The sequence below is a fragment of the Athene noctua genome, chromosome 6, assembly GCF_965140245.1.
Source record: "Athene noctua chromosome 6, bAthNoc1.hap1.1, whole genome shotgun sequence".
NCBI classification, from domain to species: domain Eukaryota; kingdom Metazoa; phylum Chordata; class Aves; order Strigiformes; family Strigidae; genus Athene; species Athene noctua.
This window is the reverse complement of record NC_134042.1, coordinates 51,461,625-51,479,918: the sequence shown is the minus strand read 5'-3', so window position 1 is coordinate 51,479,918 and position 18,294 is coordinate 51,461,625. Positions and strand designations below refer to the sequence as shown.

The window sequence follows — 18,294 nt, the reverse complement described above, 5'->3', positions numbered from 1 at the left end:
CAAGTGCATGTCTAAAACAGCGAGTGCTGAAGCTTTAATTGGAGGAGTTGGAGGACTTTACAGCCAGTTCATATCAACCAGGCTGACACAGATTTATGTAAAGTGATGGAGATAATATTTAAACTGTTACTACGACACATATCTCTGTTACTATGAGACATATCTGTTTTGTATTAGCCTGCAAAACACTCATTAGTGCTACTGAAATTGCCCTGTTTGTATTTACTCGGCAGACTGTGTTCACTAGCAGAGTAACATATGTATCTACCAAAGAATTTGTCAAGTGATGTTTGGCTGTAATTATCAATGTCACTCCTACTGTGATGATTGCTCTTTTCTCCCGTCCTTTTGGCATTCAGAGGAGAGAATAATTCACGGCAGGCGAGGGATTTCCCTATGAAATGCCTGCACTATGGGTAAGTTTTTGATTCATGGGATTGGATACTGCAGAGTTTTTATTTTGTATTTACAGCTCCCACTTGGGATGGCAGGGTATACTGTAAAGAGCTCATTACTGAGGTTTTCCTGCTTTAATATCTCCTTATTTTGGACACTCAGATGGCTACCAGCAGCCTAGCACATTGGAAGCTGTTATTTTTATATATTAGCAATTTCCACGTTCCCCCAGTTGTGGGGTTTAATTTAAAAGGTGATGTGCTCTGCACCATGTATGAAGGAGTGTAAGCCAATAAAAACGGCTTCACAGGTAGGATTAATGTGGCTTAACTTTAACAATCTGGAAGTTCGACACCTCATCTAAGAGTGTCATTGGAGTGTCTCTGAAGTCACTGGAGAGATACGGGCATGTCCAGAGGGTGATTCATGCCCCGGAAGAAATCTGAGCATCCTTCTCCTCTCCAGTAAGACAGCAAATGCAGCCAACGCTCTAGAAATGTCGCGTTGATCCTTACACACTTTATTCTAGAGAGATCAGTTCTGTGCAGCACCTACCCAAGATTGTCCTACCACAAAAGATAAGCGTAAGCTGTCAAGGTAAAAACTAGGTAGTGCCTGGCCTACCTATCCTCCATTTGCACAAAAATGAAACTCAACTGTAAAAGTTAATGCATTTCTTAAAGGCAAAAAACTGCTACCATTTTTAGCAGCTCTAACTACAATGCGTCTGATCCGCTTTTCAAACTGCATTTCTTTAAAATGGGGTGAAATCCTATTAGCCTGCTTAAAGTTTAAAAAAAGAAAAAAATGAGGGGAAAAATGTTCGCAATGGGAATCCTCGCCAGCAATACAAATACATCTTATACCTAAGAAAAGAGCTTTTGTACTCCAAGGCTGATTGAGCACCAGACAGGTTGCCTAGAGAGATTCTGAAGTCTCCATCCTTGGAGATATTCAAGACCTGAATGGACATCATTCTGAGTCCTGGTCCTCCAAAAAGAGTATTCTTAACGTGGTGGGATGAGAAAGAAGTGCTGATAGTGCCAGAGGCAGGCGTACTTCTGGGTTACTGACCCGAACTGAACACACAGGGGCACACGCATACACACACAGAATCCTACTGGAACTATGAAAATTCAAATGTTTCCTTCCTTGCCTGAGGTCTCACAATCAAAAAAAAAAAAAAAAAAAAAAAAAAAAGTAATGGGAGAAAAATGTAAAAAAGTATTAATTTAGTTCTCCTTTTAAGAAACATTCCCATGATGTCTTTTATTTCCTGGGTAATGTTTATAATTATTTCTTACATTGATGCAGGCCTGCTGCTGTGCATCCTGCTAGCCCATTAACCGCTTTTCTAAGGCTCCACCATTTCAGATTATAACTATTGGATTTGCACTATAATAATGTATGTGATATCGTTATTTTACAGCTGAAGCTATAACATCCTTAAAATTAGCTTGGTAACAGTTTGCTGACACTGTAGTCATTGGACAAATGCTGAGATAAAAATGCATATTTTAAGCACACAAAGCCTCATCGGTTCTGGGATCCCTCTTCAAAGGGAAGTCGCTTTAGGTTTATCTTATTGATTAGCATCTGGCTCATGATTTCCGAAGCTGTGAATTTGTCAGCACCAGAGTAACAGCACTGCTCGTTGCTCCAAAAGCATCTCTCCATCTGGGGCACAGGCAACGGCTGCCTCTCTCCTGGGCGGCTGGATTTCGCATTGGCACCTCATCAGCACGTTTGAAATGGGATGTTGCTCGCGTCTGCGCTAATGGCAGATTCTAGCAGAAAAAATTTTCGGTAGACAAAATAACGCCTTTTATGCTGCATGGGAACGTTCTTCCTGCCAGCCAGGGGCTAGAAACGTAAATCACATAATGTTTCCTTAAAACCTCAAACTCAGCACGGTTGCGAGCCATAGCGGAGACCTCAATCAACCTCCTGAGACTTGCCAGAGTATAACCACCACCAAAAAGGAGCAGTAGTGACTGAGTGACCTAAATGGTGGGGTTTTTCCTCCTTATAGGAGTACTGGTCAGTATTTAAGTCACGGGAGAAATTTTGAGGCCCATGGAAGAGGGCAGGGGCTGCCTGGCACGAGCTGGCTGTGAGGATACATCTCCCTATCACAGCCAGCATGGAGAGACTGGGATTCTGCAGAGAAATCCCAAACATCTGAAGGAAGCTTCTGCTCCTCATCACCTTCGGGAAGACTCTGGGCCTTTCCCTTGTGCACGTGGGGAGCCCTAAAGAGACCGGACTCCTCCCGCTAGTGCCAGAAAATAGACCCTCAATAGGGTAAAGAGGTCCAACAAGGAGCCAAAGTCCAACAGGAACCGCAGCACAATGGCCATCTTCTCCTCATTTGCATGTCCACAGATTTAGCAAACAAGTCCTTTAATTGAGAGTTTGTTCTCGAGAGCTTTGGGAAACACAGACTTTGCAAACACTTACCTGTAACAAGCAAAACCTAAGGTTCACTCATTGCCACCGTTAGCAAATCTGGTAGTGAAACGTGCCACTACATTCTTTAGAACTGATACTTGAGATTGCTTAATGTTTTTTGTTTTTTTTTTTTCCCCTTGATATTAAAACAGTGATAAAAATAGTCTGTGATGAGGTTGAGTACAGCTGAGCTAATGATTGATCAGAAAGAACTGCACACACAATGCACAAGACATTTACATTTTTTTTCAGATTTGTTCACTACTTAAAATTATTTGATAACATTTTTTAAAAGTAATTCTCGATCTGTGGGTGGTTTCTGGGCCTTCTGCTGCATGTGATTTCCTGCTCTGGGCTCTCCAATCTGCACGGCACTGATCACTGTTGGATCCAGCTCCTGACCTATGTGCCTGGCTGTGACTTGACCTGTGTGTCACATGGCTTTTGTCTCGTGGGATTAGCAAGGTTCCTCACGACAGAATCACAGAATGGTTTGGGTTGGGAGGGACCTTTAAGGATCATCCTCCATCCTAGACCAACCTCCCCACAATGAGCAGGGACATCTTCAACCAGACCAGGTTGCTCAGAGCCACACCCAACTTGACCTTGAATGTCTCCAGGGATGGGGCATCGACCACCTCTCTGGGCAACCCGCTCCAGTGTTTCACCACCCTCGCTGTAAAAAATTGCTTTCTTACATCTAGTCCAAATGTTCCCTTTTTTACTTTAAAACCCCTATCCCTTCTCCTATCGCGATAGGCCCTACTCCAAAAGTCTGTCCCCAAATGATAAACTCGTACTATCACGATTCCATATTTACAAATATCTCCCCCTGCCACACACTTCCCTTTTTCAATTATAAAACATGCTCAGCACATCAGGTTCCACTGCAAACTGCACAACGATATCTTTAGCAGAGCTACCTTCTCTCTAAGGTACGTCTTGCCCATTCACTATAATTTTTGCAGAAGAAAAACAGAAAAGCAATTCAGTTATTCATTAAATAAATATCCTAACAAAGTTATTTTGAGGGATTTTTCAGAACTCTAGGAATGAATTCCTGGTAATGCTGGGAGACTGAATGGAAGGATGTATGGATACTTTATTTTTCTTTGTCATGGCAAGACCTTTTAGACGAAAATGTACAAATGCCCTTTTCCACTTGCAGAGGACTGGAAATGGTCACTTTCTTTTTTAAATCATTCACATTCAAATAAAAACTTCTCCATTCTGGGGTGAAAAAAAAAAAAAAAGGATTTTGATGATATCACCACACTGATTTGACACTTCCAGATTACTACTTGTTTTGTAGAGTTCTCTTCAAAACTGATTGCCCTTCAAAGTGTTCAAAGTAAGAACAAACCCTTAAAACGAGCTATTTCACAAAGCTAACATTAATCTGTTCTTTTTTTTTTTTTTTTTTTTTTTTTTTCCCCCCTTTATTTCACAAAAACTTTGATACGATTTTGCATTTTGGTTGTTCAGATTTGTTGTTCTACTGGAGACTTTAATTTCAACCCAGTTTTACCCAGAACCTTCCTTCCCGGGAGCCCCCCTGGAAGCAGCATTATGTGCAGGACTGGTAATCAGTTCACACCGTGCAACCCAGCGCAGCCACACCCTGCACAGCAGACAGAATCGTGCAGAACGCACCGCAACGCATTCGCTCGTACACAAAGGTCTTCTTACCACTATACTTGATGACCCGAATAGTTGAGTCCCCCTCCCCAAATCTGGTGATGGGTGTTAGACGGACTTCATACGCCTCTGGCTTGATCAGCTCAGTTAGGTTGTAGGTAATTAATTCTCCCTTTTGAATATTTCCATTCACTGTAATTTCCTGTTCCCACCAACGCTGTTGTCCAGCCTAAAATCAAAAGAAGGATGCAAATGTCAGAGCTTTTGGGATAGATGTTCTCTGCACCTTAGAAATGAGCAGGAGCACACACAGACCTGGGCAACCCCGGGTGCGTCCTTAAACCTTCAGACAGCCCACGAGAATTAGCAACACAGCAAGAACACAAACCTCCCTGAAACAACCCACTACTGGTGTTTTCTGTAAGATATAGATGAGCTGACAGATTGCAAACCCATGTCACCGAGAGGCCACCCCTGCCTGCCACCTGCCCTGTCCTCTGCCTGCGCAGGTCCCGCACCAAACCTTGGGCAGCCCCAACGGCATTTTTAAAAATCTCACTGAATCCTTCCACCTTTAGGACCCTAAATTTCTTTGCAAATCTGCCCCTCTCTTTAAAACCTACTTGTCAAAAAAATCTATTTTTTTTTTCCCTTAAAAAAATGCTGTTCATTTCAATTCAATTTCATCAGCTCACTGAGGCTGAGTCTACTGGCTGTCAAACGTTACACTTACAAACCTGACCAGGTAAATTGGCTCTTCATGTTTAGAAGCCCCATTCCCTCCATGATTTTAAAATAATATTGGGCAACTGGAGTGGGAGATGCGTTCTGTGCTGCTGTGTACACCAGGCTGGGTCAGCCGCGGCTCCGTGAGCTGGGTGCTGCCTCCTCGTTAGAGGCGATGAGGTTTCACAGCTGTCATTTGGGGCTTCATTTGAAGCTAATAAGAGCACACTGAAGAACTGAAATGCAGTTTGATTTCCAAGCACTTACCACTTCTGTTGATGAGTGAGAAAGAAATAGGCTAGCTATTAATGGCCTTAGTGCATAATTATCAGCAATCCTTGTAGTCTCAAAGATGGATGGATTTCAGAGAACAATGAAAGTCAATAGAAGCAATCAAGGGGCTGTTTTATTAAAAAAAAAATTTAAAAAAAAGCAAAGCATAGATTTTTGTGCTTTATAGACTGCACATTCTTTTCAACATCAAATCCATATTTTCTTTTATTTATATGTCTTACCAAGAAATGAAAAGGAAAAAAAAAAATCTAATTAAGAAGAAGCCATCACAAGAAGAGAGTGCCACACTGTCTCTAACATTAACTAGTTTATAGATAAGCAGAAATCATACACATTTTGGGCAGCTGAGTGATTTGATACTGCAATATTACTTGCAGATACTCTTGCCTTATTACAGACACTATCTGCAGAAAACAAAGGAAAAAAAATCATTAAATATTTACCGCACATCCCAAGACAACTGTACAGGTGCAGTGATGCTAAAATCAGATGTTCCACTAAGCTTACTACACCTGCCGGCACGCTCGAGTTCTTACCTATTACATGCTCACCAATACAGATTTTTTAAGGACAGCAAACTTTTTATTCCAAAACTTTAATTTGCTGATGCAATAAAAATGGGCACTGAAATCGCTGAAATCTAGTACTAAATCTACCACATTTCATCCAAATAAATTTGCAGCAACATTAACAGGCTCCAAGCCTTAAATTCATAGCGCTGGGACAGAGATGTCGATACTGTAGCATCAATACATATCGTATGTTACACAGCTATATGCCGATTAAATGAAACTCAGACTGCAAAACAAAAAAGCAAGAGGAATTCTTAAGAAAGTTGGGATGATGGAACAGCTCTAGACATCAGCTTTGCTTTGCTGCCACCAGTCAATGTGAGGTTTACTGCACTTTGAGTCTTTGCAGGGCTTGAGTTAGACCAATGCTGAGCGCATCTAAGATGTTACCTCAGGGTTTCTGCTCTTGCACATGCTGGGTGAGCCATGCCATAAGGCTCAGGTGGCTTTTCAGGGCTGGGCCTGTAGGGGTTAAGTCACATATAGGAGAAACGCCAGGAAAAAAACCCTCAGATTAGGTTAGAAACGTAAAAACAAGTTACCGTAATGGAAAACCACGTTGCTGCCTGCCTGATGTGCAAGGCAGGGGGATGCTGGTTAATACAAATCCCGCACGTGCACAGGGTGGTGATCTGCCTTTGAAACCTGGCCCTGGCACCAGCAAGCTTTGGGATGGACATGTGGGTGTAGAGCAGGACGAAAGGTAAGTGAATCGCTGAGGGCACCCCAGCGCAGGGGCCCTCTGCTGAGCCCAGAGATGCTGCAGCCCAGCAACCTGCAGTGTCTGCCCCGAGAAGCACCACCAGAGCGCCCAGCCCCGGTCGCGTCACCTTCTCCCTCTCGCAAGCATTAAAATGTCCCACTTCATAAGACGTGATATTCATGAAGTGTCCACCACAGCTTTGTACACAGCCTGGGCTACGAGGCGTTCCTCTGTTAATGGCCTCCCGAGGCCACAAAGCTATAGAGAGTTATTAAATGTAATAACGATACTGAAAATATGTATCTTTAAGAGATCATCCCAGTGGAGCTCATGAAAAATTTCAATTTGACAGATTCTGTTAGATGCCAACCCTTTCACAGCTCTTTGTACCCAAGTACCGAGACCAACAAAACAAGACGAAACCCAAGATACAGGTTGTTTAACAGAAATTCAGTCTTTTCTCCTTGACTTTTCTTTGGATAGCTGAGAATAAGAATGTGCCACGGACACCGCCTTCACCCAGGTTTTGCTGTGTGATATTTTGACATTGCACAGCTCACGAGACAAATATCAGCGTGCGTTAGGGGAACTGTTCCTCCCACCCTCTGCTCCGTGTTTATGCCACACACACGCCTCTCCTGCTCCCGTCTCACCGAAATCTTCCAGGCACCGCCGAAACCTGAAAGCTCAGGAGAAAAGTGACAAACACTCCGTACGGTCAACGTTGCGTCTGGAAAATCACGGGAAGGTGCAAGGCCAAGGCTCTGCTTCTCACGCACGCCAGGCAGAACAGCCATTGAGTTCTGATCTGCATTGAACGCTCACAACAGAGATGCACAGATTATTTAAAACGTTGCAAAAAAACAAACAGAAACAGCACCGGGACGTTTCATATCCGTTGAATAATGCATAAGCACACCTCACAGGCTGTCAGGGAGCCCTCCCAGTGACAGGTAAGCCCTGTCTTGAGTAGACCCTTATCCTTGAGAGCAAAGCAATGACTGTGCTGCAGAGACAATATTAAGGATAATTACAAGAAGATTTAGACTGTATTTTTAAAGAGGAGCACGAGGAATTTGCCCATATGGATCATCTCACGTGGACAGACACTCTCCTCGCCCAGAGTGGTCAAACTGGAAAGTGTTTCCAGGGAGGAACTGGAAACAAGCTCCTGTGACTATCTGTACATGTACCAAGTTACCCAGCCAGTCAAATAAGTTTTTAAATGTGCAAGTACTTTTGGTTTTGTATTTCTCAAACATCACTTTAAAATTTTCTAAACTCAACGTGGCTATTTTTAAAATGTCCTTCAAGTAAAATGACCAAAGTAAATGAGAACTTTTTTTCTCAGAGCGTCACTTTTTCATTCACATACCCCTGAGCCCATACTGAAAAATAAATAAATAAAAATAAAATTCCATTTTACCCAACATTTCTGACCATACCAAACTGTGGTAGGAGCTGAACTCACAGTATCTTTCTAGACAGTGATTACAGCAAGGCACCTAGTGCGGTTCCTGGCACAATTTCTAAAATATTTTATAATTAAGACTGAGTGGTTTATCTGAAATATGTGCTTGAATTTACATTTTAATTTTTAATATTTTTTTTAATATGCAGCAATTTATAGAATTCTCAAACGGGCAACAAATTTATATGCAACTAATTCAGCCCACAAATGGAAACATAAGTTCTATATATTTTTCTTATTTTGTCCGAACAGCTCCTCAAAACATTTAAGTGATATTTATACACTGGAACAGAAACTGCTCTGCAGACCTCACAAAGGCTGCTGGTCCTTCAGAAGAAAAATTCCCTGATTGTACTTCTGATTCCAATTTTTATTTTATTTTCTATTCTTAAATCCAAACTATCAAGTTAAATCCAACCAGTCTTCGCAAGGAAGATTAAAACCATTGACTATGTCCCCAAAGTGAGTGGTATACTACTGAACATAATTTCATGATTGTGTCTGTCCCTTTCAAAAAAATTAGGAAACAGAGAAACATAAAACTCTGAAGAAAATTACCTAATTTTCAACATTTTAAAAAAAAATAAAATATACATCATTAGTGGGTTTTTAAGCCACATTTTTTATGCCAGCATGTTGGTTACCAATTACATTTGTGAGCTCTGTTAACAATTCTGTGCTTCCAGTTGCGTTGAGCTAATACTGACTTTCTGGCAGCTCACCTTTGCTTCAAGGTACTTCTGTCTCATTTACAGTGGTCTTGTAAAAAAAAAAAAAATCCTTATTACACTTCATCTTTGGATAAGGAAATACGAAACCAGAGATTTCAGCAAATATTTTTGATAATTAATACTTCGTGTTTAAAGTTTGCAATTAACAAAACTAGTCATGAATCTGTATCAAATTCAGCTGCTGCTTTTTATCACCCTCTTCTACAGCCACCCAAATAAAAGCAATAAAGAAGCTCCATTATTTTATTCATTCTAAAAGCAAAACAGTTTGATTTTTCTTTTCGGTATTATGCATCCTAAGCCGGTAATGGGTATTGGTATTTCTCCATAGGAAGCAACACACATCTTTTTGCCTTGCAGTCAACACCAGATCTGTTTTAATTCTCATTTTTAGCATGGAAACCAGAAAAAAAAAAACCAAAACAAAAAAACCCCAAAAAACACAAACATCTCAAAATTTTCACTAGGTTTGGCACAAAACGTCCCCTGGCCTGATTTTTTAGCTCTGCTGTTGAACAAATAAATAAAGAAAATCAGTATCTGCACAAGTTTTGCCACATCCAGCTTTCAACCTCCTTCTTCCACTGGGAAATTAAACCCAGCCTCACGCTGGAAGTGAAGCAGCTGAATGGAGGCATCGCTCCCAGAGCCGGGGACAGCCCTGACAGACCCCTGCCAGCCGCGGCCTCACAAATCTGGTGTGAAACAGCAGCAGCACCCTTGGCTGACAAATATTAACTGTTGAAAATAAGGGTAGAAGTTGAGCCCACTTACTTGCTGATACAGAAAAAAATGAAGGTCAGATCTACATGGAATCGGATGCAACCGACTGGAAGAACGAGTGTTTTCTAGCACAACGTTTTTAAAGGTCTTCATGATGCTGAGGCACCTAACGGCAGCACTGAAATACCCAAGACACCCTAAAAATAGGATTTAGATTCCCACAATGCCTGAGGGTGGTTCAAACTCCTAGCATGAAACTGGGGAGGCTCTGGAGGCACCCAAAGCTCTTGGTCACTCACTGGTTGGCATTAAAGAACCAAGAACATCCCAGCTCTCTGCCTTTGCTCCTGCCTCCAGAGCTCTGGGCATTTATTTTGGGTCCCTTGGGTGAGAAGGAGCCTAATCCGCATCACCCACTTCCTCAAAACCACCTGTACAGCCTCTCCCTTACATCCAGGCTGTGCTTTTTTGTATCAAAAAGCGAAGACTGATGCTTCAAAGAGAGAGAATACACAAGGAAACACAACCGTAAAACATCTGCCTGCACATCAAACCATGTGTCCAGATCTTTAAGAATCGGGATTTGCTTGAAAAAGAATTTCTGAAGGAGAAAAATTCTTATCATCAAAGCCTTTTACCTTAGGCAGATAAGGATGAAACACATTTTAGGAAATTTACTTTGACATGCTGAATCAACAGTTTTCCAATGGTTTTTGAATATTTGTAAAGCACTGAGGAGAAATCACATTAGTTTCTGGGAGCTTTTATTAGCATTATCCTGTGCCTAACCTGTAATTAATTTAGCAGATCATACCTACGTTCAGTCAACCCAGAGCACGGAAGCCTTCACAGGGCCTTTCTCCTTGATTACTTTTGAATATTTAGAAACCTTTGATCCCTAAAACTAACAGAAAAGCAAAATGTATTTCCCTGAAGTCCGAGAACGGGACTGTACAAATGTGGCAGTGTTTTATTGCAGCAGGCTGGAACCATCTCCTCCATGTTGTCAATGGAAGGGTATTTATTCTGTGCCTGCTGCTGAGAAACACTATATTCTCTAAAACACTTGAACATATAGATTTCTTGAGAAATTAATCCTATGGGATGATTAAATATTGATTGCCTATATGCACAGTTATGTTTATAAAAAATAAACACATCCTTAGTCCATTGTACTTGGCCTATTGATTTCAACCATAAATTTCTTCATTGACTCAAAAAGTCAGACAAGCATCTCCTTAATTAATGACAACTGAATGCAGTGTAAATTAATCTACCGTATACTCCTATTAAAAAAAAAAAAAAAAAAAAAAAAAAAAGTGGCAGTCTTTAAAGTAATTTCTTTACAATTTATAACAATGACGACAATTGATTTTCCTTAATAAAAAAAAGAGTTTTCTTTAGCAGTTATATATATAAAGTAGCAATGTTCAGTTCATGGGCAAATACTTCTATCCGCAGCACACCACAGAGGAAAAACTCCCTTATTTCTGCCGTGGAAACCCAGTGGCTGCTCTTCTTTAACAATTTTGCCCAGCAATATAATCAGAGCTATCCAGTTTTGAACATAAACCCTATCAGGTAGGTGTCTCCTGTGTCATCGTCATTTCAAAGGACAGTTACGGCCCTGAAATGACTCACGGTGACAAATATCTGTAATTCGGGCAAAAACAACCAGGCCAGCTGCAAAGCATGTTCTGCCATGCTCATCATCAGTTTATTTTCCACCGTGCATCCCGTAACACCGCTCTTGATGACATCTCTTTTCTTTTTTGGTGTTTTCACACACTGTCAGTGGAACCGCCCCAACCTCACACTTGTTTCCGTGCCGAGCTGGTACCTGCTCTCTGCTCTCCTGCAAATGCAGATGCCAGATGCTCTTGAGGCAACAGGGACCAAGAGGTCAAACCCAGCATGCCATGAGGTTTGTCAGGGACGTCCCCTGAGCTGAAGTGCCCTGCAGGAGGTTGGACACCGTTCTGAGGCTGGAGATATTTGCTGGAGGAGGACGTGGCCACCCCTTCGCTGGGCAGGACCTGCCGCTGCTGCCACCAGCACCCAGTGGACCAGCACCCACCTCCCTTCACCAGGAGACGAGGCACATGGAAACGGCAGCCACATGATAAACCTCTTCCTTCCCTCTTTTCTGCCTGGAAAACAGAATCTAAAACAAATTTAACAGTGGGCACAATCCTTTTCAATTAGCTAACTTCTAATCCATAAGAACAATCGCAGGCATGTAATCAACTTTCTTCTTGCAGGATTACATTAACAATCGTTCTGTATTTGCTCCTACCATTCATTTCACTTATTTTGTGTTTACCATGTTGTGTAATTGGTTTTATGTGGCACACACAAAAGCATAAGAAAAAAATTACTCTATTTTTTTTTTCTTTTTTAAGGAACTAGAAGTCCTTGAGTCTTTACTAATTAAGAACTTGGACTCCAAAGATGAAGAATGTTATAGACACAGTTTTTATGGTCTACAGATTGATGGAGGAGTGATTCAGATGTCAGAAACATCTGTCCATGATCCAAATTTATGGCCTAATATTTGAAGAAGAGACAGGAACAATTTAAGGAAAGCTGGTACAGAAAAGCCGGAAGCTAGATGATCCAACAGTTAAGTCCTCTTTAAATACGCATTACATCGGAGGTTTTAAAGGCAGGGTGGAAAATGGTAGCCCAGGAAAAGAGAGGTGATTTTTATTAGAGTAAAATCAAAGTACAGCACAAATATCTGCTAAAAACTTTTTTACTGGAAGAATAAACACACTGCCTTCTGTTTTTTCCATACAAATTAATGATAATAAAAACATCTGTTATCATATCAATTAGGACACTTCAGCCCATTTGCTAGGTAAACTGTAATTGAGGATATTTCATAGCTGGAAGGTTGTTGTTGTTTCTTTCCTTTTAAGAACCTTGCACACAGGGACAAAGGGTAAGCTCTGGATTTATAACAGGTATGACTTTTTTTCTAATCAGAAAGGCAATAAAATTTATTCCCATTCACTTTTTCGTTTGTGGCAAAGTTGACGCCCATCTGTACGTGCATGGCTATGGGAACTACATGCTATGGCACAGACAGAAAACGATATACTCCATTTTGCAGGCAGCGGCCATGCAACCTTCACAGAGATCCCTTTCACGAGCACATAATATGTATTTGAATACGTCTGACCCTGTATGGCGCTGAATGAAAGCAGGAGTTAAAAATACAATAAAGCCAAACGGTGACCAGAAGGAAGCACACAGAGAAGTGACCTGCTCCGGGCTGTTTGAAGAGACTTTCTTATTATCAACTGACTGGGACCGCAGACATCTGTAGACTGAAAAATAAAGGAAAGGTAGGAACTTTAATCTTTCAAATAACAAGCTTGAACAAGTTACTCTCCGGTTTACAGGTACCGCTTGACTTTTTATTACTTCTTTAAAGCGGAGCTGTTCGTTTTCTAGGTCACCGTGGCTGCATCGCTGCTGGCGGTGCGTGAACGTGGCTATCGCCTGCTGAGGAGCAGAGCAGCCACCACGGAGATCAGAGCTGCAGCCCCTTCGTGTCTGCTCCGTCAAAGTCTCACTCATTTGTGTTCATCCTGCTGACAGTAAATAGCGGAGAGCTGGAAGCACTCGCTCATCACTGCTTGAATGTTTGTGCAACTCGGGATTCACTGTTATCATTTATAAAAACACCTACCTGAATCTGTCTCCGGTGAAAGACAAACTATGGAAAAGAAAAACCTCCACGTGATGCCCAGACAGAACCAGGAGTGTTGTGAGCAGCTTCCACCCTCTTAGGAGCCGGTATGGAAAAGCACAAAGATATTCACAGCTGCTCAAGAAAAACTGAACATGTGCTCGGTGAAGCAAGAGCTTGAAGGTGAGGTTCCAAAGAGGGTTTGTTCTGAGTGGATAAACTTCCAGAAACACTCTGAGTGATGTTTGGGACCATTTCTGTATGCACTTTGACAACACACAAGAATACGTCAAGGCAATTCAACATGTCGGGTTTCACGGCCCTTTAGCCCCGAATCCTGAATCTGCCCATGTTCCTAGCCGGGTGCATGCTATGCTATATCCCTTTGCTCATTTATTTAATGATCTTCAGGCTCCCCCCGAGGCAGGGCTCCACTTTATCACTGAACATCTAATGAAAGCAACTACTAGAGCACTGGCCATTTCCAAAGGCTGACCACAAACATGTACAAGGATGCTTTGAAATACAAAAAAAATCGGAGGAATCTGGGTCACTATTTCCAAAGCCAAACCCAAAACTGAAACACATTCATGTCAGAATATTTTTCAGAGAGCTATTAATGAGACAGAAGAACATTCCTTTGTGCAGACAATGTCTTGGCAGACCTCAGCACCTTCAGAAGCAAGCAGAGGGTGAGCAAATCTATGCAGTTCACCATGATGAAAGACAGACAAAGTTGTCCTCATTCTTCAAGTCCAGTGTTAGGCAGGATAGTTACAAACAGAAGGCTGTGTGCAAGAGTGACCCTGAGAAATGGAAACTCCCTGTACTCTACACTGCTTTTTCCATAAATGCTATACGCAGGAGGATTTATTATCTCCTGAGTTACACTGCGATACACAACAGGTGCCTTGATGGTGTCGTGCGGGAGAGCTGAGCACGCACACGACCAGTGTGATCAAGCAATGCCCGTTTATTACAGCTAAGAAAGCCCTTTTATAATGTTCTCCCGCACACGTGAGTAACATGCAGTACAAGTCCTCACGATTGGACAGTTAACTTAACCCGCGCTTTAAACCTTCTTATGATTGGATAAAAAGTGCCCCATCAGCCTTGCCAGGCTTCCCGCCTTGTGGAACTTCCTCTTCCAACCCAACCCCTTCCGGGGGTTGTTTGTCTCGTCGAGTTTCTCCCCCCTCATTCAGGGTCACATCCTTATCGCATTCTTGCTCTGCTGAGGCTCTTATCGGTCTTGTTCTCACGCAGGATTCCTCACATGGCCATTCTCTCGCAGAAAGCCCTCTAGAATCCCAACAGTGTCGCACATGCCAGTTTTATTGCCAGTTAGTTTGGACGCATCCTCACTCTACGGTTTAAATTAAAACCAACTAAATAAATCCAGTCTGCTGTTACTGATGGATGAAGTGTTGTAGCCGTCAGCTAACTCTACTCACCGATCAGAGGCCGCACCTCACACTGATCATATTCCCCACCAACACTTCAGGACCCCCGGGCTCTGCCACAGCACCCCCAGTGCCACCTTCCCTTCTCTGTTCTGCTCCAGGATCAAAGCTCACCTGAGCACTACGACAAGCTAATGTTTCCTGATTATCATATTGATGCTTATTATCAACTGTCTGTCTGGGTTACTGCTTCCAGTATTGTTTCGGAACTCTTCTCGAAACAAAGTTATCTACAGTTTGAATAAAAATGTGAACGCTACCAAGAAGTCAAGTATAAAAACCTTCTAAAAAATTATTTCCTTTCTTCCTGCGGCTGTAATATGTGGCTCTGATCTCCCCACAGTATTTTCATCACTGCCATCACCCATTCAGTCCTAACCCTGTCAGAGTCCACCATGCCGTGTTTGGTTTGACCCACTGGAGACGCGTCCTCTCTGCCTTCATTTTCATGGGAACAGTGGATCCACCCATTGACTGAAAGTGGGTGGTATGATTTTGCTTTTGGTAGAGCAAGTCTTGGTCACAATGTGAAGCTGATGTGTGGACTCAGATCAATCCCAACCTTGAATGTGATGACACTGCGTTCAAGTCACTATCTTTTTTTTTTTTTTTTTTTACTCCTTAAAGAATCCATTTTAAGACTTTAAAAATGGCTGGCTCCCACATGAATTCATTGAAGTCTGTGGGATTAAACAGGAGCTGCACTGTTCCCAACCTCAGCGGGGCAGGTTCTCCTGCTTTTTCACTACTGCTAGACTTCTACCAAGAGTTTTTAATTTTTTAATCCCTGTCCTGCTGGACATTCACAAAATGTGGGCTAATTATTAAGCCCCGTTAAGGCTAGTTTTCAGAAAAAGTGTTCTCATTCCTTCTCAGTGAAATATCAAACTTGAAGTTCAGATATTAGGAAACTGGGCTGGCACTGACTCTCACACTTCAAAGCTCACAGTACAGCCACATCACGGGTGAGCTGGGCCCCACCAAGCAATGCTCCTGCCAACAGCACGATGTGGGTTTGCATATTAAACAGCGGGTTCATCTATCTGCAATAGGCAGACCATTATTTTTATCAGGGCAACAAGAGTTACAATTATCAAAGTGGCATCAAGATTAAGTTCCTGTGTTTAAATTAAACACTTCATGCTTATACCAACAACTACATTTCCATGATCAAGAATCTATCTATCCCAAGACACATTTCATATTTCAGTGGTGACGACTTAGTGAGAATCCCACAGTGCTACAACCTTCTCCGGATGGATCTCGAATGACAGATAGTGCACTCCTGTCACTACTGAACTAACTAATTTTCTTGTGATTTCTAAAAGCTATTTACAAATGACCGTATTTTTTTCATACAAAATAATTACACAGTGACAAATTAATGACTGTAGCTGCAATCAAGATGACAAACCCAACCCTTTTAAAGTACGGCACGCTGGAGCTTCGCTGCTTAGTCAATACTATGAACAAGCGAGGTTGTCTTGGTAAATGAACTGGAAAAACAAGGCTGCATTTTAAGCAATCTACATGAGTCTCTGCATAAATAGATCAAGGAGTAACAATGCGTTAAGACAAGCGCATGATGCCAAAGTGCATTTCTAAGGAAAGTGAACATACTGATTTTGCTTAACTTTTTAAGTAAGAATGAATTTTTGCCAATAAATAACTGCTCAACTGTCAGATATGAATGTTTCAACAAACCATTTCTTAACTACTTAAGACAATTGCTGCACAAAAGGAGAGGAAATAGCCACTAGATGTTTAATGAAGTTCTCAAAATGTAAATGTGATGTTTTAAATCAGCTCAGAAACACAGATGCATTGCAGTAGGGTGCTCGTTTGCTTATTGAAAGGCAATATGGTTTGTATTCAATTTAAACATACGTATGTTTCAGAGAATAAACAGTTTTCTAACAACAAAAGAATGGATGAAGCAGTTGTCTATAGGAACAAATCACGCTCATCCCGATTTATAAGTTTTGTAATGCACAGGATTTTACAAAAGTGCCTACTTGGCTAGTATATTCTTGATATAACTACAAACAACCCTCACCTAGGAGCAAGCAAAACCTGTGTTTAAGGAATTGCCACGCTAGTTGTGTTATTAAAAAAGGATAATTATCAGTTACCACCTCTTCTCTCCAAACTACAACTAAATTTTGTACAGGACTTTTAAAAACAAAGCAATTCTTTCTAGCCTCAACTGGAAGAACAGAGACAGTACCACACTGGAACAGAAACAGGTTTTGTTTCATAATGGCACTTTTTTTTTTTTTTTTTTTGGGTTGGCATAATGTATTTTTTATAATTATTATTTTCCTAAATTACGTATATCTGTTTCAGTAAGGAGAGAATTTATGGTGAGAGACAAAGAGACTGTGTCCAGTAAAAAATACCCAAGTGTCTAGAAGATATCTGGGATTCCTAATCTATTCTCTTCAGATCGATATAAAAGTTAAGACTTTTAAAAGTAATAGCTGGTTTTGCAGAAACCTGGAGGCAGGAGACACGGGATCATCCCAACAAGAGGAAGCCCCAGTCTGCAGAACTCCCAGGGTCTGTCCTGCACTGGCTGTCCCTTAGGCAGTCATTAAGGCTGCTCAGGAGGAGTAACGTTTGTCAGGTGTCAGCTTTGATCACTGGCAAACAGTTAATTCATCTCATTTTTATTTTTTACATCCAAAGACCTGCAGTGTTCATTTTGTAAACGCACTCATTAACAGCGCTAGGGAAAAGCCAGGCAGACCTCAAAGAGATTTAATAGTTTTTGTTCATGCACTGTATCTAGATGTGCAGATACTTATTCAACTTGCGTGGCCTCAGAAACAGGTCAGGGAGCTCAGAAGATAAATATTCCCTTTAAAGGTTGCCAGAATTGCTCATCCCAGAGGGGAGTGCAGAGGGGAGATGCTAAGGGATGTGACAGCTTTCTTAGCCACACAAGAGCAGTTCCATTTCTTACCAAGGACCAGAAACACAGTGAATACTCAATACTTGCCTGACAGAAAAAACGCAAACTGGACTTTTTTCACCGTGAAGTATAGTGCAGTGAAGCTCCGTGTTCTTGTTTGAATTTGGTAGCCCTTGGAGTCTAAACTCTTTTGCCACGCTCTGCTGAGAGCTGCCCCTGCCCTCCTTATACCTGGCCGCGGCGCTGAGTTTGAAGATAACCTGCCCATGAGACCAGATGCAAAGCCTACAGAAACAGAGATGTCTCAGGAGGGTGGTGAGGGGAAACACTGCACAAAAACGTCCAGCGTGAGAGTGACAGCACGTATTCTTGGTGACATGGGACGTCCAGATTTCAGGCGAAGTCTCTCTGAGGGTGAATCTTGATGCTACCTTTAAATACGCAGAGGTAAAATCCCTCTCCCAAAGCGAGCCCTACTAGCAGTGAATATTTCTGACCATTCTCTCTGTTTCAGT

The 18,294-nt window shown here is 41.8% G+C and overlaps 1 protein-coding gene across 1 annotated transcript in view; it reads right to left on the bottom strand.

Moving 5' to 3' along the window:
* MDGA2 (MAM domain containing glycosylphosphatidylinositol anchor 2) overlaps nt 1–18,294 on the bottom strand; it is a 392,576-nt gene that overhangs the window by 24,986 nt on the left and 349,296 nt on the right. The window contains exon 11 of the mRNA XM_074909039.1: nt 4,537–4,714. Within this exon, the coding sequence (XP_074765140.1) occupies nt 4,537–4,714 (178 nt within the window). The remainder of the gene's footprint in view (nt 1–4,536; nt 4,715–18,294) is intronic.